The 20,415-nt window shown below is 38.1% G+C and overlaps 2 protein-coding genes and 1 non-coding gene across 7 annotated transcripts in view; 1 reads left to right on the top strand and 2 right to left on the bottom strand.

Moving 5' to 3' along the window:
- Window positions 1-7,438: 7,438 nt before the first annotated feature.
- Window positions 7,439-15,925, bottom strand: LOC113091352 (60S ribosomal protein L24). Of its 2 annotated transcripts, XR_003287334.1 has the most exons (7): window positions 15,793-15,925; window positions 15,592-15,667; window positions 13,729-13,839; window positions 10,914-11,050; window positions 8,251-8,492; window positions 7,842-7,905; window positions 7,464-7,571 (listed from the first exon to the last, which is right to left on the bottom strand). XR_003287334.1 is itself a non-coding variant. In XM_026256905.1 (6 exons), the coding sequence occupies exons 1-6, from the start codon at window positions 15,795-15,797 to the stop codon at window positions 7,491-7,493; spliced, it is 474 nt and encodes a 157-aa protein (XP_026112690.1). In that variant the 5' UTR covers window positions 15,798-15,905; the 3' UTR covers window positions 7,439-7,490. The 2 variants fall into 2 exon arrangements, 1 of the variants encoding a protein (XP_026112690.1); XM_026256905.1 differs by lacking the exon at window positions 8,251-8,492 and having other exon boundaries at window positions 7,439-7,571; window positions 15,793-15,905.
- Window positions 7,644-7,778, bottom strand: LOC113110260 (small nucleolar RNA SNORA17). Its single transcript, XR_003293113.1, has one exon. It is a non-coding gene; the product is annotated as a small nucleolar RNA SNORA17 (small nucleolar RNA).
- LOC113090925 (centrosomal protein of 97 kDa-like) overlaps window positions 15,678-20,415 on the top strand; it is a 57,091-nt gene continuing 52,353 nt past the window's right edge. For all 4 annotated transcript variants that reach the window (XM_026256626.1, XM_026256575.1, XM_026256744.1 and 1 more), the window contains exons 1-6: window positions 15,678-15,836; window positions 15,961-16,078; window positions 16,855-17,000; window positions 17,099-17,257; window positions 17,365-17,466; window positions 17,627-17,740. In XM_026256626.1, coding sequence (XP_026112411.1) covers window positions 15,762-15,836; window positions 15,961-16,078; window positions 16,855-17,000; window positions 17,099-17,257; window positions 17,365-17,466; window positions 17,627-17,740 — 714 coding nt within the window. In that variant the 5' untranslated portion in view covers window positions 15,678-15,761. The remainder of the gene's footprint in view (window positions 15,837-15,960; window positions 16,079-16,854; window positions 17,001-17,098; window positions 17,258-17,364; window positions 17,467-17,626; window positions 17,741-20,415) is intronic.

The following is a 20,415-nucleotide window of genomic DNA, read 5'->3' as shown; positions in this document are numbered from 1 at the left end:
TATAAAATAATTAATCATTAGTGTATCATGATACATATAATTGAGTTTTATTTTTTTAAACCCTTGTGCGTTGTTCAAATTCACTACCCTTTCGTAATGTTCGGAATGAATTTGCCCAGTGTATTGTTGAGTTTTTTAAAATATGTGTCAAAATGAGATTTGTCACCAAAAATCATTCCATTTGTTGAAACACAAAGTAAGTTGTGGCCAAAATAAGACTCAACTTTACCCCCTATTGGACGAAAATGTCCCCAAAAAAGGGGGACGTAACATAACATATAACATAAGGGTTAAAAGGATAGTTCAACCAAAAATTAAAATGATGTCATTAATGACTCACCCTCATGTTGTTCCAAACCCGTGAGACCTCCTTTCATCTTCAGAACAGTTTAAGATATTTTAGATTTAGTCCGAGAGCTTTCAGTCCCTCCATTGAAACTGTGTGTACGGTATACTGTCCATGTCCAGTTGAAAACAGATGAGAGAAAAGAGAGGTCTTCATCCCTCTTGGGGTGGTGTAACCTTTCTGTCTAGAAATACTGCACATAGTTTAGTTTCTGCTAGCCGCAGAATGGCATCTACGATAATATTAGTCTGTTTCTCTCTTATTCTGAGGTCACTATATCAGATGGTCACTGCAGTCACCCAGATCCAGTACCGTAATTTTCGGACTATAAGTTGCACCGAAGTATAAGTCGCATTTATTTAGAACCAAGAACCAAGAAATAACATTACGCTCTATGTTTTCAGGGAGAGGCTACAGGAGCACTGAGCAGCATAGAGCGCCCATTCGCGGCTGTAGACGGTAATGTTTTCTCTTGGTTTATGTCAAATTAATTTTGATAAATAAGTCGCACCTGACTATAAGGGCAGGACAAGCCAAACTATGAAAAAAAGTGAGACTTATAGTCGGTACATATTCATTAGGGCTGCTCCGATCACGATCGGCCGATCGTTATGCGCATCTCGTCAGTTAAGCCGGTTCTCTAATCAGCGGTAAATTCCATCAGGTGCGTAATTTCACATAGAGCAGCTGTTACTACACAGAGCCAATGTTAACTGAGAAGCTGCGCTGTCGGGTCTCGGGACTAATCACCTGCCTTTTTGGTGTGTGTGTGTGTTTGTATCACTTGTCAGCTCACCGCGTCTACCTGTTTGAGTTTTCCCCGCCCTCCTTGTTTCTGTGTTGTGAACCTTAATTGCTCGCCACATGTTTTCTATGTTCTTCTAATTTTTTCCCTTTATCATTCCCTGTGTTTCTCTGTCTATTGTCAGACTGTTGTTACTCGTTTCAATAGCTCCGATCTTCTAGCTGTTCTTGGCACTCACCTTTGTCGTGTCTTGTCCTCAGGCTCCAGTGTGTTTAGCTGATTTCTCTGCCCCCTGTTCTTACAAAGCGCAGAGCTCTTGGAGGCTTCCTGTCCTCATCACTCCGGTCTCAGCGGTCATACGAATTACCGTGGAGCGTTACTCATCGGCTGTGATTCATATGCTTCGACTATTCATTCAGTCACTACGAGTAATCCAGTGAACGTGACTCATCTGCTCTGACTCCTCTGCTTTAAATAAAGCCTTGTGTAAACCCGCATTTGAATCCTGCCCATTTCTCCTGACACTGCGCAAATCCACATTCATTTTCAGCGTTTATCTGCGCATCTTCTTAGTTAACAACGGCTCTGTGTAGTAACAGCTGCTCTATGTGAAATCACGCACCTGATGGAATTTATCGCTGATTAGAGAACCGGCTTTACTGACGAGATGCGCATTAATGATCGGCCGATCATGATTGGAGCAGCCCTAATATTCAGCCCTGATGGATCAGGACCTAGAATGCCCTAAATGTCAGCGAACACCAGAACAACTAGATGAGCCACAGAGACAAATCCACAGTCAAAACCTTGTCTCCTAGACGGCAACAGATGATTCTTCTGCACAATCTGACTTTGCTGCAGCATGGAATTGAACTGCTGGTTTCGTCTGGGCAGAGAAGAACTGGCTCCCTGACTGAGCCTGGTTTCTCCCAAGGTTTTTTCAGGAAGTGAATGCTTTACGCTGCAATGAACTGCAATTGTCCAAGATGGCGGCAAGCAGGTGTTATGTGCAAATAGTTCTCCTACTTATCAGTGTTTTTTTTTTTATCTTATTTTATTGTGAGAAGGAATCTACTGAAGGACATTTTAAATTTTGGATGCAAGAAAGTGGAAACGTAAAAAAGTTTTTCGGTTTTGGCTCAAATATTGTTTATTATACGTTCATTTGCCACTCGTGGTCAGTTCCGTGTATGAGGAAGAGTGGAGCAAATAGAAATCGGAGATATAAGGGGACTATTATATTCCTGGGTTTACTTCTGTCCGGTGATATACATCAATGTCCCGGTCCCATCTTGAGAGATAATCAACAGCGAAGCCTTGTCAATTCTAAGTCTTATTTGGATGTGCTGAGTGCGTCCGGCCAGGAGGATCGACGATCTGGGGCTATTGTGGGTTGGAATTATATTGCTGAACATTGGGAGAATTTAACTTCTCTGCATGGTGATTCTAGAGATGTGTCACGGCAGGAGGTGATTCATCATGTTGCTGGAACTGAGGCCTGCAGGTTGGTTGATGCATTTTCATGCCCGGAGCACGAGGACTACCAGCTGTATGAACAGGTTTTGTTAAAGCAACACAAGCATCTGGATGAGCCAGTTAGCTCATTTCGGGAGGATGTTGCTTGTGGTATTGACTTAAGGAAGACCTCAAATGGTCTAATTATTGCTCATTTAAATGTTAGGAGCTTACTTCCAAAGATCTCTGAGATATGACTGCTATGTTCTCAGCTCAAGTTGTCGGTACTAGGGTGTAGTGAAACTTGGTTGGATGGTTCGATTCTGGATTCTGAAATTGAAATAAATTACAATTTGATAAGAAGAGATAGAAATCGTAAAGGTGCCGGTGTTTGTGTATTTGTCAGATTGGATTTGACGTTTAATAATAGAAATTATTTGGTCAGTGCTGCTATTGAGGCCGTGTGGGTGGACATTTTATTACCTAAGAGTAAGCCCATTTTAGTTTGGTCATTTTATCGTCCTCCGGATCAGAGGGATTTTTATGAATTGTTGGAGGGGGTCTTAAATTATTGTTTGAAACACCATGATTCCAAAGTTATAATTTGTGGTGATTTAAATACAGATATGTTAAAAAGTGACTCTTTAATGTATAAGTCTTTTAAAAAAATGTTTTAATTTTTTTTTGTTTTGAAACAAATTATTTCAATGCCAACTAGAATTACACCAAAAACTAAGTCTGTTATTGATGTGATATTACTATCTGACACACAGAAGATAGGCAGTAGTGGTGTTATGGACTGTTGTATAAGTGATCATTCTTATATATATAGTGCAGAAGACAAAATACCCCAAAGCTATGGGGTGTGCTAAAGAATTTAGGTTATTCAAATGATTCTAAGGAAAAGTCTCCAAATACAGGGTTCCCACTCTTTCATAAACACCAGATTCAAGGACTTTCAAAGACTTTTTAAAGCACCATTTTATTAAATCAAGCTCCTTTGAAATTCACACCCCCGGCGCATAACATCATGAAAGAACTTACTGTACTTACACTTAATATTTACATTAAGAAATGTCAGAGTAATAATGATTTTTTTAATGTGAAGGTTTTATAAAATTAAACCGTTTTAGACAGTCGTGTTTAAAGGACTTGAAATCCATTAAATTCAATACTGGTAATATTCAAATGCAGTTTCTGATATATTGATTAAAAAATGAATTACACTAGTTTTTAAAGAGTTTTTAAATTAAGAATTAATTTATCTCAGCTTTTTTATATATATAAAAAGCTGTTAAATGTTTAATAATATAGTAAAACCTGGTAACATTAAAAATTTGTACATTCACTTGTTATAGACGTGCAGGGGCGTAGCCATCTTTTCAGAGGGGGACAGAAATTACACACACACACACACACTACAATATAAAACATTACAATATAACATTTCTGTAATCAATATAGCCTACCAGTCTATAGATTTTGAATAGTAAGATTTTTTATGTTTTTAAAGAAGTCTCTTCTGCTCACCAAACCTGCATTTATTTGATCCAAAGTACAGCAAAAGCAATTGTGAAATATTTTTACAATTTAAAATAACTGTTTTCTATTTGAATTTATTGTAAATTGTAATTTATTCCTGTGATCAAAGCTGAATTTTCAGCATCATTACTCCAGTCTTCAGTGTCATATCCTTCAGAAATCAGTCTAATATGATGATTTGCTGATGATCAAGATTTAAAACAGATGAGTAAATTTTCAGTATTCTTTGATGAATAGAAGGATCCAAATTCAGCATTTATGTGAAAAAAAAAAAAAGCTTTCGCAACATTATACACTATACCATTCAAAAGCTTAGAGTCTGTTTTTTGTCTTTTGTGTTTTTTGGAAAATAAATTATAGAAATGAATACTTTTATTTAAAAAGGTTTTAAAAACAAAAGTGATGATAAAGACATCATTTTACAAAAGATTTCTATTTCAGATAGAAATTTTCTATTCATCAAAGAAACCTTAAAAAAATTATACTCCGTTCTTTTCAAAATTATCATAAGTGTTTTTTAGCAGCAAATCAGAATATAATATAAAATATATAATAGTAATATAAAGTGGTGGGACATGTCCCCGCATAATCTAAGCCCCTGGAGACGTGTTAAAATTATTTTGTAAATCTTTTTTTATTGTAAATCCTATTGAATTTGCACTTTCCCGGCATTGAGGCTGATAGGCTAATTATAACTGCTTCTCCATAGGTTAATGCGCTAGACTTTGGGATTGGGTTCCCGCAGGATGCAAAACTCGCGGTTAGGGTTAGGGTTAGGGTTATATGTTTTTGACAGAAGCACATATCGGACAAAAAAAATATATCGGATAAAAAAAATAGCAGCACAAACAAAACTGATTTCATATAAATAATTCAAGCACTTTCAAGGACCTATGTTGGTTTTCAAGTACTTTCCAGGCCTTGAATCCATATGTCTGAAATTCAAGTACTTTCAAGAAGCGTGGGAACCCTGCAAATATCAACCTAAAGGTGGAGGTTTTCATTTCTAATCCAAAGGAGGTTGCTGAAACTTTTAATCATTATTTCACATCATTAGCTAATAAACTATATAACCAACTTCCAAAGAGGCCTGATTTTTATAACAAGACACAAGTGAAATTTTTTTATGGGAAGCGTGGAATTATTCAAGATTATTTTAAGTTGAAACCAGTAAATTAAGTGAGGTTTTTAAATGTTTAAATGAAATAAAAACAAATAAAGCTTCTGGGATTGATAATATTCCTGCAAAATTTTGATGAGAATTCTCTTAGGTGGGTTCAGTCCTACCTTGATGATAGATGCCAGAGGGTAGACATTAAAGGTATTTTGTCTAGTCCTTTATTTATTAACTGTGGAGTTCCTCAAGGGAGTATTTTAGGTCCCTTATTTTTTCTTTTATATATAAATGATCTTAAAGCAGCATGCTCAGAGGAACTTATTCTGTATGCAGATGATGCAGCGGTTTTAATATCTCATCAGGATGAGGGGGTCATTGAAGAAAAGATGACTTTGCAGCTAGAGGTGATGTCTAAATGGTTTTTAGTTAATAAACTATCCCTTACATGCAGGAAAGACTGAGGCCATTCTTTTTGCATCTAAAGTGAAATTAAAAAAGGATGACACCTTTTTAATTTAGATAAATGGTAAGGCCATAGAGGTAAAATCTGTAGTAAACTATTTGGGCTGTTTAATAGATAATAAATTAACAGGTGATTTGATGGCTAGAAAGGCATTTATAAAAATGTGGTAAAATTAAGTTTTTAGCGAGGCAAGCCAGTTTATTAGACATTCACTCTTTACCATTATTAGCAGGTGCCTTGATTCAACCTCATTTTGATTATGCTTCCTCCTTTTGGTATAATAGTTGTTCCCAAGTTTTGAAGAATAAATTGCAAAAGGCTCAAAATAAATTAGTTCGGATAATTTTAAAAGTACATTCTAAAGTGATGTGACATTCAGCCAAGTATGGTGACCCATACTCAGAATTTGTGCTCTGCATTTAACCCATCCGACGTGCACACACACAGAGCAGTGAACACACACACACACACTGTGAACACACACCCGGAGCAGTGGGCAGCCATTTATACTGCGGTGCTCGGGGAGCAGTTGGGGGTACGATGCCTTGCTCAAGGGCAACTAAGTCGTGGTATTGAGGATGGCGAGAGAACTGTACATGCACTCCCCCCACCCACAATTCCTGCTGGCCCGAGACTCGAACTCACAACCCTTCGATTGTGAGTCTGACTCTCTAACCATTAGGCCACGACTTCCCACGAATGCCCCCCTAGGGCGCATTTACATAGTGAAAGTTTTAAGGAGTTGGGGATATTGACTGAGGAAAAAAGGGTGATATTTAAAAAAATGGGTCTGACAGATAGGATTGTCAATAATGTGGTTCCAAGTCATTAAAAAAAAAAAAAAGTTTTATATGGTGAGTCAGCAGCATTCATATAAAACTAGTGGTAGAGATTTTAATATTTGTCCATGTAAATTTAACAGGTTGTTGTTGAAAAATAATTTTTTATATACGAGTGCTATAGCATGGAATAAATTACCAGTTTCAATAAAGGGAGTAAGATTTTTTGAGTTGTAAAAGAATGGTAAAAAGTTGGCTGTTTGGTGAGGGTAGTTAGTGTTTTGTGGTGATTTTATTGTAAATTGTGTCATTTTTTTGGGATGTTTATTGTCAGTTGTGATTTGTATTTTTTGGTGAATTATCTCTACTATATTGTTAAAAATTATTTTTTTTATTGAGGTGATAAATTACAATTAGGAGATACTGTTGTTCTGTCTATTCTGCACGTACACATAACCTTTATATTAACATCGAGGGCCGCAATGGAAACAAGCCAAGGGCTTAATTATGTTTTTATCCTCAACAGTTTTTTCTAAAGTGAATGGAATACTTGTATTTTGTACAAATTTATAAACTTGTCAAATAAATTTCAATTCAATTCTCCATTCTGTCATTGGAGTTTTGGTCCTTAGTCCAGATGTGCAATAATTCTGGACAATTGCTTGTTGTTGCGGAGCAGACAATCAGCGTCCCCTTCCGGTAGTATAAATATTTCATAAGTCCGGATTGTTCAGACAAAGTTTAACAGGCTTTAAGGCGAAAGTTTACTTCGGCCGTCCGTGTCAGTGAACAAGTCTTCACTTTTGACACAGGCTTCACTACAGCATCAGACTCAAGAGTATTTACACTGGAAGCCCATGTACAGCGGCTCCAAAGCAACATTTCTTCACAAGGACCAAATATAAATTTGTTTTTAGAGTCAGTCAGTTTAGTTATAAACATGAAAGTTTTAAAGTCTTTAAAAGAACATTGAAATCAATACTTCAAAAACTCAAGGTTTATAGTAAAACTTTTATTAATACACAAAACACTAAATCATTAACTTAGCGCTTGCCACCAACACGAGGAGCGCTGACCTTCATGGGCTTGGCAATTTTCTGTTTGGATGCAGCTTTAACAGGGGCCTAAAAACAACACAAACATGTTACTGACTATGAAAGATATTCAAACAAGGATTTTTATTCGTTTTGCAATCATGTGTAGGACTATAAATGACACTGAGCACTCATTATTAAAAGGGTACTAGTTGTAGACTTAGTCCTTCTACTCTATGCCACCTTATGACACAGAAGCGACAGAATCAGTCACACTGCAACGCCTCAAGGGGCAAAGAACAAACACACCTAGCTCATAGACTTATGGTTTTGAATTTTTGTACAAAACCCTCATCTTACCTTGGCGCTCTGGGTGGGTTGTTTCTTAGTTGCCTGCTTAGCTTTCTTGGCCTCTTTTGCAGCTCTGAAAGATCAGATCAAAAATACAGTTAGAAAGAAAATGTTCAGTTTTTGTTGCACATGTTACAATGCTGTTTAAGGCTGAAATTAGGGCTGGCCGATAATCTGATAGTGATAATTTTCACAATATAATTTTCTTTGATAAAACGATTTGAGGAGTTAGATGTTTGATAATGTTTATGCACCAAAAACCGAACAAAACGGAACTCCTTTGAATCACTCCACATGGACCGTTTATCTGCTCAGATTATATTTCAAACTACTTCGCTACACAAGCTTACTAGAGAAGGTGCATTTACTTGGTCATGCAACACTAATGGTGCATTTCCACTACACCGTATCAGCTCACCTTGACGCGACTCGGTTCTGAGCGAGCTGAGGCGATACTAAAATGTAACATGAAAACACAGCAGACTGCTGATTGGTCAGAAAGAATAGTCACTATTCACAGCGTCATCATTGCATGCGCCAGACAGAGTATCCTGGATAACCAGCCAGCAGGGTTTCGTTTTGCTGCCCTCTGCCTCTCCAGAAACGTTTGTCTTCTTGCTGTGAGAAACGGCCACATCCCAAGTTTTTCCGGAAGTGCGCCTGCGTACACAAACTACATTGTAATCATTCGCTGTCATGTAATTTGTGTGGAAGTATTTCGAAATCTGTGCGCAGGACATGGACAGCCATTCAGCACTAGAAGTGCAGACCTACAAGTCTGAGGCACAGATTGCAGGAAGCGAACAGCCGACTGCACAAAATAAGAGCTCACTGCGTGAGCATACTGTACCTGTCCACGCCTCCATAAGCGGAGACAGTGAAGGGATGTTTAGCTCAACTTCTCGCGTGTTGGATGAGAAACGAAGCAGACTAAACTGTGACACAACTGAAATGCTTTTTTTTTTTTTTGTATAAAGTAAAACTTGCATACACGTTTGAAAAGCCAGAAGTAAACGTCAGTTCTGTATAGAATTCATATTTTTATTTTACCTTATAATTACATCAACTTAATTTTATTTAAAAATCACCTTGTGCAGCACAATGAAAAAGTGTTTCATTCTTCCAATTTAAACATTTTAGAGCAATGATTCACATCTAAATTATTTACTTGAGCCAAAGTTAAAAAAAATATATAGATGTGAATCATTGCCCTATTTTTTTTTTATTATTATTATTATTATTGGACGTATGAAACACTTTTCTTCTTTTATTCGTACCAACATTATTTGATCTTAACATTTTGGAATAATTTTGTTTTTGTTTCCATGTATGAATTGTTTTTTTTAATATGACAATGAACAAGCTGCATTGTCAAAGTAGCAAAGCTTAACCCTGTGTGAGCATGCAGTGGCAGCGCAGTCACTTGACACCCCCCCCCCAAAAAACAAAAATCAAACGAGCAACATCAATTCAGTATCTACTATTTCCTGAATATTATTAAATTTGATATGGCCGCCCCCGATGACATCATAATGTGTAAACTAAAAGAATATACTTACACCCCACATAAACATTTGGCAAACATTTTCCTAATTTACAGTAAACCTCCATTTTTAAGCCCTTTCAAGCCACAAGCTTTTGAAATCTTGATGTCAAAATCCAGCATTTTTTCCAAAACAAAACCTGGCGCCTAAAGGGTTAAACTTGAAAAATAAATATTTGACATTTTACGTGAAATAATCTTAAGAATTTTAGGTCTTCTAAAATTTAATAACTGATTGAAAAGTTTTTGATTTTGAATTCTACAGCCAAAACCCTTTTGTAACTTACACATGACCCCACAATGAAATCTGAAGAGTGTAAAAAAAACAACAACAACTTGAAATTAAAGGGGGGGGGGGTGAAATGCTCGTTTTCACTCAATATCATGTTAATCTTGAGTACCTATAGAGTAGTACTGCATCCTTCATAACTCCAAAAAGTCTTTAGTTTTATTATATTCATAAGAGAAAGATAGTCTGTACCGATTTTTCCCAGAAAAACACGACCGGCTGGAGGCGTGACGTGTGGGCGGAGCTAAAGAATCACAAGCGCCAGTAGGCTTTTGCGTTGAGAGCGTTTGGAAGTTGTGCCATTACCGTGAGGAAAAAAAAACTGTCATCCAAAATAAACCATGGCTAACAGTCAGATTCAGCCGTTTATTTATGATCCAGAATCAGATCCTGAGGCTGAAACTGAACGAGACCAGCAGCAGCAACAACTCGCTCCGAGCGGGGCTCGAACCCGGGTCTCCGGCATGGGAGGCGGACGCACTAACAAGGAGGCAGAGATATTTCAAGCAGTTTTACTCCCCGCCTGCGGTTCCAACACACGTTTTCATTGGGATTGCATCATCCTTAAGAAATAAACGATACGCAAAACCGTCGTCAAACTGGGCCTTGTTTGTAAAACAAGCATCTTCGAAATGCAGGGAACAAACAAAAACACTTGCACAACTCCGTTGATGCTCTGTAAAAATAAACTACATCCACTGGTCCCTTAATGCTGTTTTTTTATTTGGTAATCTGTGCAGGGTTGTCTTGCCCTGGCAACCAAAAACACACTTCTTTTGTGACTTTTCGCGATGCTCTCGCTCTGATCAGTGAATGAATGTCTGTGCTCAGCCTCTCAGTGCTCTGCTATACGGGAGCGCGCGCTCTTCCGGGAGACGTGCCCTTAGGACCCATACAAGGAAATTCCGCTCCATCCAATGTCACACAGAGCCATACTCGAAAAAAACTTTCCTAAACTTGTGACAAACCGGAAGGAGTATTTTTGGAACAAAAATACTCCTTCAAACGTACAACTTAATTTTTGAAACTTTGTCCATGTTTAGCATGGGAATCCAACTCGTTAACAGTGTAAAAAACTCAGTATGCATGAAATAGCATTTCACCCCCCCTTTAACATATTACATTTGAAAAATCTTTAAAAGTTAATAGAAAGTAATTTCACTGAAAGGTTATAAAAAAAAAAAAAAAAATTGTACCCTGGTGGTCCAGGGTCCTCAAATAAAGGAAGGGCAGAGAAAAACTTGATCACCTGATGGCCTGCTCCCTCTGCGCTTTACGCACTTCTGGCTTCTGGTTCCTCTTGGCCAGAATCTCAGCCAGTGAGGCACCAGTGATGGCCCGCTGGAACTTAACTGCACGACGGGAGCGCTTCTTAGCCACCTCTTCCTAAAGTAGCAAAAAGACATTGGAAAATGTTCAATTAAATGTAATTTATGAGTGATATAAATGACTGCTGCACATATGAAAGAACAGAGAACTCCTCCCCACACACTCTCTAGGTCTCCAAGCAAAGCACTCTTTCCTCCTCCCTCCCTCGGACATATGAATAAAAATCAACTAAAATGATGGTTTAAGGTCAGAAGGCTGAATCCTTATTTCATGTGGTGGATTTGGAGAATGTTCTTCCCGAATTCTCTCAAAAAACCTTTTCTTCTGATAAACATTCTTTGTGACCATTTTTAAGACTTGCACAAATAAAATACCATATGAGCAGGGTAGGGCAATGTCTATTATTAAACCGTAAAATTCCATATTAAACCGTAAAATTACCGTAAAAAACATTTACAGTTTAGATACAAGTTTTAAAATAAACTTTACATTTCAGCCTTTAAACCACTGTTAAGAAAATGGATGAGTCAAAAGTATTCATTATTATATTAATTTAAACTATTATCATCAATAATCATATCAATTAAATTTGGGTTGTGCAATATTGACAAAAATATAATATTTTGGGATTTTATCAATAACGATAATTAAAAAATATTTTGCTGAGTGTGTTATTGTGCTGATATCTCAAAGGAACACTCCACTTTTGTTGTAAATAGGCGAGTTGAAAATGAGCCTAGTGTTATACAGTTTGAGTTTTACTGTTTTTGAATCCATTCAGGCAATCACCGGGTCTGGCAGTAGCACTTTTAGCTTAGCATAGATCATTGAATGTGATTAGACTGTTCGCATTTCGCTCAAAAATGACCAAAGAGTTTCTATACATTTCTTTTTCTATTTGAAACTTGACTCTTCTTTAGTTAAATCGTGAACAAAGACAGACAAAAAATAAAAAGTTGTGATTTTCCAGGCCGATAGGTTCAGGAATTATACTCTCATTCTGGCGTAATATCAAGGACTTTTGCTGCCAAACCACGTGTTAGTCCCTATAGGACTATTCTTGTCTATTTTTTTAATGGTTTAATAAGTAGTTTAAGTTAAAAAAAAAGTTAAAAAAATAATAGATTTTGCTTTTATTTAAAATTTATTGCCAGTATTGGGCTCACAGATAATGTTGGTAGGATACTTTTTACTGTGTGTGTATGAATGACTGTCAGCCACCACCGAAGACCATCTTTGACCCATGAAAACTCTGAAGCATAAAACCATTGTCTTCAAAGTTAAGGAATCAAGCCATGTCCTAGTTCAATTTCATTCATAGGAGTTTGAGATGCCTTCACCTAGGATGTTACTGAGGGCTAATAGATGTTTCCCTGCATTACCTATTAGATCCCACAACCAGGCACATGTACTTGGTGGAATCAATAAAAGTTACATCTGAATGAGCGGCTGAAAGTTAATTTATAAGAGAATAACCACTGTATTCATTAAATATTTACCTGTCTGTCTCTAAAATCTCTAAAGCTCAAAAATTGTATCATTAGACACAAGATACCATTAACACTGCCAGTAATTGAACTCTTCTGACAGGATGCAATATGTGACGCTTTGCTGAAGGGTTAGAGAAGCATATATTAAGCCGCGTTTCCACCGCAGGAACTTTACCCAGGAGCTAGGGACTTTGGCCTGGTACTCTGTGTGTTTCCAACGCAGGAACCAGGAACTAAAAGTTCCAGGTAAAAAAAATGCCCCTCAGAAAGTCCCTGCTGGCGAGGTGGTACTTTTACAAAGTTCCGGAACTTTCGGGGGAGGGACTTTGGCGCTAAACATCCTGATTGGTTGAGTTCATGCAGCATTGGTTGAGTTCAACCACCATTTATTCGGATCAATATTTTCAAAATATTACTGATATTGTTTCATGAAATGTAATTTTAAAAGTATTTCAGGCGAGAATGTAGTTGTTTAAAACTCAAATCTATGGTTTATTTATGAAGACAGCGCCTATTTAAAAATGTGTTTCGCCGATCTCGTAGACAGTGAGCTCCACTCGATCAGCGGGAGCTCAGTCCTCATGTATCCGCAGAGAGCAGCTTCATCTCGGCTAGACCTTCTGATATGTGCCGCTGGCTCTGATGTGTCTTTAGGGGTTAAACAAAATATAATTCAGCTGCGGGTTGAATCTAACAGGTTTTCTTTGGTCTGTATTCAATTTATCTAGATGTTAAAATGAAAATAAAAAAGGCAAATTTATATAATATTTCGTTTCATTGTAATGGCTGCATATACACATATCCCTGAACCAAGTACATTTCTGCAGCTGTTATTATGCTTAAATGAAAACCAAAGGAGGCAGTGGTATTTGATATCCTATTTCGTTTTATTGTACATATACAGTAAGGAAAATTGCAGTATCCAAGACGAGCTGACTGAGGTTATCAAGTAAGCTGCTGTTTATAGATTTGTCGTGGACATCACACTCCTGAGACAAATACACAAAGTCTGAACTAACTACCGAGGATGCACGTCCAAAATCAGCGTACTTTTTTTTTTTTTTAATCAGCGTACTTTGTATTGAGAAACGCACGCAGACCTACGTCACCAGTCTATTTGTCTAATCTTCCCGGTACTTTACACCGCGGTGGAAACGCAGAAAGCAACAGGTCTGGGGGGAATAAAGTTCCTGGTACAAATGTCCCGGGTAATTTCGGTGGAAACGCGGCATTAGGCAAACTTACAGACTGGCCCTTCTTGTGTTTGCGCCGGTACAGAACAGTCCAATTGATCTGTCTGGGGTTCCTCTTGGACAGGAAAGCAGACTCACATTTAGCATTCAGGAACTGGAAAACCTGCAGAAGAAGAGGATTTACATGAATCAACATTAATACAATAATAAAACCACACTGACATTAGATTTATTCAGTTTATACAGTCAAATATGTGACCCTGGAACACAGAACCAGTCTTAAGTCGCTGGGGTATATTTTTAAGCAATAGCCAAAAATACATTGTGTCAAAATTACAGATTTTTCTTTTATGCCAAAAATCATTAGGATATCAAGTAAAGATCATGTTTCCATAAAGATATTTTGTAAATTTCCTTCCGTAAATGTTAACTTCTGATTAGTAATATGTATTGCTAAGAATTCAGAAGCTCTAGATGTTAAAATGAAAATAAAAAAGGCAAATTTATATAATATTTCGTTTCATTGTAATGGCTGCATATACACATATCCCTGAACCAAGTACATTTCTGCAGCTGTTATTATGCTTAAATGAAAACCAAAGGAGGCAGTGGTATTTGATATCCTATTTCGTTTTATTGTACATATACAGTAAGGAAAATTGCAGTATCCAAGACGAGCTGACTGAGGTTATCAAGTAAGCTGCTGTTTATAAATTTGTCGTGGACATCACACTCCTGAGACGAATACACAAAGTCTGAACTAACTACCGAGGATGCACGTCCAAAATCAGCGTACTTTTTTTTTTTTTTTTTAAATCAGCGGTACTTTGTATTGAGAAACGCGCGCAGTTTGAGAGTAAAGGTAGACATTTATATGCAATACAAAAGAAAGTGGGAAAGGGTAGAAAAAGAGGAAGAAATAGAAGGGAGGAAAGTATAATTACAAGACTAAGGGTGGGACATACCGGTTTGAATAAAACATTACATTTAATATCTAAGCATCCAACGGGTTTGTGTGAGAAATGTGGACAAAGTGAAACTGTACAACATGTGTTTATTAATTGTAATGGTTATGATGAAGAAAGAGAAGTGCTAAGAGAAGAATTATGGAAGAATGAAGGGAAAGAGTTAACATTAAAGAATATATTAGACTCAGATATAGGAAATAGTATGGTTAATGTGTTGTTTCAGTTTTTAAATAATACTGGTTTAATGAAGAGAATGTAGGATTAATATGTATCTAGGCTTATAGAGAGAGGTAGAAGATGTGGATGAAGTATAGTGTGAGACAGTGTAAGTAAAACTGGAGGTAAATAAGGTTGCGGATGGGTAGTGGGAGTTAAAGGGAAGTGGGGTGGAAGCTGGAGGAGCTGAACATGCAGCGCCAGTGGGTTTTTTTTCATTTTATCTTATTATTATTTATTTTTTTGAGGGGTGTGCTTATAAATGTTAAGAGATAGGAATGTTTCTGATCCAAGCTACCGGATGATGGCAATAATGCACTGTTAAGTGCGGTTGCCAATAAAAACGAAAGAAGAAGAAGTTGAAAGTGATGTGTATCTAATTATGGTGTCCAGTATTCAGAATTTGTGCTCTGCGATTAACCCATAGAAATACATAGACACAGCAGTGATCAGTGAACAAATACCCGGAGAAGTGGGCATCTATTTTTGCTGTGGAGCCAGGGGAGCAGTTGAGGATCCAGTGCCTTTGCTTAGTCGTAGTATTGAAGGTGGAAGAGAGAGCAGTACAAACACTCCGTCCTCTAACCATTAGGCCAAGACTGTCCCCGTAAATAAACAAACAGACGATTGCCGGACATAAATGTTCACATCGCAACAGGTTGTAAGGAACCCATACAACGATCGACACAGAATAGCAGTAAAATAAAATACACCTAACGTTATAGTTTTACCTTTCCGTCGATCCTGGCGTACCGCCGACCATGGCCGGGATAGATTTTATATCCACTAAAACTGCACAGCTCGACCCTACACGTCAAAAATAACAGTTATTATATATACATCATATTTATTATTAACACGTGAAGACTTTAACAAGCGCTTTCCCCAGATAACTTCTAAGATGTTTATGGATGGACAGAGACTACACTCACTTCATGGCGGCGTTTCTGACAGGGAAGAGAAAAAGGAATTGTGGGTAAGCGGTTTATAAAGGAACTAGTTTTCCAAATGCAAACTATTTTTTCAAGCTAAACACAGACTTCATATAGCAATACAACCAGCGTTCTTGTAAAAATATATTAAATTATTATAATTTCCAGATTATTTTATCCAATCAAATAGACGATTGTTGCCTGGCGGTGATACAAGCGGGAACTATAGCGGCGTCTGACGAAGATCACATCGCTGATCCATTGTTCCAGATGTCAAATTACGAAGGTATGCTCAATAAAACCCGATTATTCCAAACGACTGATTTGATGGACATCTTACACTGAAATATTTAAATTGCAGACATACACCATGTTGCCGTTGTGTGTGCGGATTGTATTTTTTTAACATGCAGGGTGTAATGTTGAGCTCGTGACGAACTTGACAGCTTATCTGTCCTAATGTGCAGACATCTGCTGTCATATCACTGATTAGCTGACATGATTTCATTTACAAATCTGCTCTTTATAAGACCTGACCTGTCAATATGGTGTTTATTCGTACTGGAATCTGTGAATGCGCGTTATTCTGTCTGTCAAGATAAGCTCAGATCCAGGTTCTAGTAGACAAAAGCAGATTTGAGTTAATACACAGAAAGGTAAGTCACCCTGTCTCTTTAATACGTATAACTGACATTAATAAACCTCTGTACATTTTATTTGACTCTTCCTTTGGTTTCTTTTACATTTAAAGTGTGTTGTAAGTGCAGATATCTCTTGTTCATGTAACTTAAAGGGTAAGTTCACCCAGATAGCAAAATTATGTCATTAATAACATACCCTCATGTTGTTCCAAACCCGTAAGACCTCTTTTTATAATGGAGAGACTGAGAGTTCTTGGACTAAATCTAAAATATCTTAAACTGTGTTCCGAAGATAAAAGGAGGTCTTACGGGTTTGGAACAACATGAGGGTATGTTATTAATGACATAATTTTGCTATCTGGGTGAACCAACCCTTTAACGTGAGCATATTTTTGTTTTGTTCCTTGCTGTTATTATTCAGGTCCAGGTTTATTAGACCTTTCCAGTCAGAGCCTCCACAAACTGGATCCGAAGTTTTTCAGTCACGGGGAGTCACACACTCTTATTCTGGACCAAAACAACATTATTAAGCTGGAGCACCTAGAGTGTAATCAAGTTCTTAAGCAGGTATGTTGGATTCACGCCTACAACAACACCACAACTTACACCTCTCATTAGTATAAATGTTTTCTGTGAAATGTCTGTAACCAACTGTCTTTCAACAGCTGTCTGTGGCAAGCAACCGTCTGGTACGCATGATGGGTGTTTCAAAGCTGATTCATTTACAAACTCTGAATCTCCCAAACAACAGTATCGGCTATATTGAGGGACTGAAGGACATGGTTAATCTGAAATGGCTCAATCTAGCTGGAAATAACATAAAGGTGATTTTCACAGTACATGCATTTATCATATATTTAATTGAAAATGAGGCTGACAATGTTTCCTGGCCTCTTCTGACTCCGTTTCACAAATGTGTGTGTTTGTCCAGGTCATTGGGCAGCTCAACAATTGTGTTTCCCTTCAACATCTTGATATGTCAGATAATAATATTGCTCACATAGGAGACCTCACAAAGCTCTCAGCATTAAAGGTATTTGCCATTTGTCTTGAAAACAATTCATTTGTAAGTCTCTCTATATGTTATTTATAAGTTTAAATGTAATGTGTAAATTTATAAGATTGCTGACCCAACTTACAGAAAATAATCTTATCGTGTGATTGATATTTAAGTCCTGTCTCACCCTTTTCAGACTCTTCTTCTTCATGGAAACATCATCACGACTCTACGTACTGTTCCTGCCCACCTGCCAGCAAACGTAACTGTCCTGTCGCTAGCAGAGAATGAGATCAGAGACCTGGCTGAGGTAAAGTGCAACAGAAAGACAATGGAAACAACTTAACAATTGTGCTAGCAAAGTACTAGCAACACAAACCACCCTACATTTTCTTTCTTTTTCAAGAAGCCTTTTTACTTGGATATATATATATATATATATATATATATATATATATGGAAGAAATTATCATTTAATGTCTAATTTATTTTGTGTAATTTTTTTTTGTATATTAAAATGTATTTTAAAATGTTCACGATTAATCATGACCATTTGTGTAAATCCACACATAAATTATTTTCATGAGAATCAAAGCAATTTAAGAAACCACCTTTATATTTCTGAAGCACAGTACTACCATGTGTTCTTCAGATTCAGATTCTACTTGCAGGAAGAACAGGATGAGTTAAGGTGGGCGTACACGATGCAATTCTGAAACTCAGAACGTTGTGAGCCCTTGCACATGTCACGATTAAGTTTATCCGAAAATCATACGGGGGCAGTCACACATGACACAAAATTACTATGATTTTACAAATGCTGACATCAGCATTACGTTTCACACAATTCATAAAAATATGGATTCTGAGGATGAAATAGTTTTCTTTGTGGCAGCTATGGCTTGTGACGTCCAAAAACAAGAAACAAAGACATGGATAAAGACAAAGAGAATGGCTGAAAAGCATCGACTCTCTGTTCTTCATAAACAACTCGAGGTTAGAAGGCTATTTCTGAATTTCTGCTTGTTTTGCGGAAATACGACAGGTATATCACTCATAAAGCTGAACAGCAAATTTTGCACAATTTGAAATAACAAATAAAAAATAGAGCTGTATAATTAACAAAAAATTCTATATACCTTATTTTTTGTCATCTTCTGATTGGTCAACTTCAGATGGATCACCAAATCATCTCGTTCAACCGTACATACGGCACATACGTTTTTTTTTGACATGTTTGAAAATTATCGTGAGGTTTGGAGGTGCTCGTAACGTTCTAGGATCGACCCATAATTTCACACAGTACGAGCCGTGACCATGTTGTCACGGTTGGTAACCGTGGCCTCAGGCTTTGCACTATGTGGGTGGAGTTTGTGTGTGTCTCGAGTCAGCACTGAATGTTTCTTGTGGGCGTCTCTGTTAATTGTTCATCTACACCAGCTGCTACTCATTACCCGATCCCTATATTGCCCTGTCTTTCGTCTTGTGTTTGTCAGAGCATTGTTTGCAGTCCCTGTGTTTATGCCTGGTCTCTCGTTCCTGTTCTCTGTGTTCTTCTCGTCGTTGGATCGTCTTTGTCTTCAGAACCCCATCCACTCCTGCCTCGGATATCACCCTTCACCTCCACGACTCGCTCATCTCAGTCCCTGTGTCACGCTGTCCTGCTGCCTCTCCTCACCGCCACTTCCTGGATCACCATCGGACATTGTCACTCCCCGGATTGCTATTAGACTTCACCGCACCTACCTATAATCCTGTTTTATGTTACTTGTTTGTTTGATTGCTTCATTAAATACTATTGACTTGCTCCCCTTCTTCAGACGTTACAGAATGCTCTGACCCAACATGGAAGCAGCAAGTTCCACATCACTCTCGGATTTTATTCACCACAGCGTCACCTGCCAGGATCAGCAGCAGGAAAGCATCGTCAACACCGGATGCACTTATGTTCCTGCATGGGTTGGTCGACCGTGTTCACAAGGAGATCTTCCTTCTCGAGTTGCCAGCCGGCCTCAACAGACTCATCAACTTGGCGCTCCGTGTGGATGCTCGTATTGACCGACTGGGGGCACAGGCATGTCACATATGTATTCCAGGCACCCCTGAGACTGGCAACTCGAGCAGGGAGATCATGGCTGGTCCCATTGTCGATCACGAACCAATGCAGGTGGGTAGAGCTTGACTGACCCGGGAGAAGAGTACGTATCCAGACCAGATGGTGGATCAGCACCTAGAAAGGACCTCTACTGCCCTGAAAGACAGCGGAGACCAGGACAACTAGAGCCCCAGATACAGATCCCCTGTAAAGACCTTGTCTCAGAGGACCACCAGGACAAGACCACAGGAAACAGATGATTCTTCTGCACAATCTGACTTTGCTGCAGCCTGGAATTGAACTACTGGTTTCGTCTGGTCAGAGGACAACTGGCCCCCCAACTGAGCCTGGTTTCTCCCAAGGTTTTTTTCTCCATTCTGTCACCGATGGAGTTTCGGTTCCTTGCCGCTGTCGCCTCTGGCTTGCTTAGTTGGGGTCACTTCATCTACAGCGATATCATTGACTTGATTGCAAATAAAAACAGACACTATTTAAACTGAACAGAGATGACATAACTGAATTCAATGATGAACTGCCTTTAACTATCATTTTGCATTATTGAGACACTGTTTTCCAAATGAATGTTGTTCAGTGCTTTGACGCAATGTATTTTGTTTAAAGCACTATATAAATAAAGGTGATTGATTGATTGATTGATTGAGAGAGAGAGGCGGAGGTCCCGAAGACTATGCCTGTATTGCGGTGGCTCTGGACATCTGCTTTCCTGCCCGGTAAAAGAGTCAGGCCGGTAGTAAGATTGAGGCTACTATCGGGTGGGATCTCTACTGGGTAGTCCTCAACATCATCAACTCTCCTTCCGGTGAAACTGAGGTGGGCCAACAATACTCACACCTGTCACACCTTTCTGGACTCAGGGGCCACTATCACTT

Source organism: Carassius auratus, chromosome 1, assembly GCF_003368295.1.
Source record: "Carassius auratus strain Wakin chromosome 1, ASM336829v1, whole genome shotgun sequence".
NCBI classification, from domain to species: Eukaryota; Metazoa; Chordata; class Actinopteri; order Cypriniformes; family Cyprinidae; genus Carassius; species Carassius auratus.
This window is presented reverse-complemented; position numbering and strand designations above follow the sequence as displayed.

Coding starts and splice junctions, on each gene's coding strand:
- LOC113091352 (XM_026256905.1), bottom strand. Junction 13,840..15,591: donor ACGCCAGGATCGACGGAAAG/GTAAAACTATAA, acceptor CTTCTTCTGCAG/GTTTTCCAGTTCCTGAATGC. Junction 7,572..7,841: donor AACCCACCCAGAGCGCCAAG/GTAAGATGAGGG, acceptor TGTTGTTTTTAG/GCCCCTGTTAAAGCTGCATC.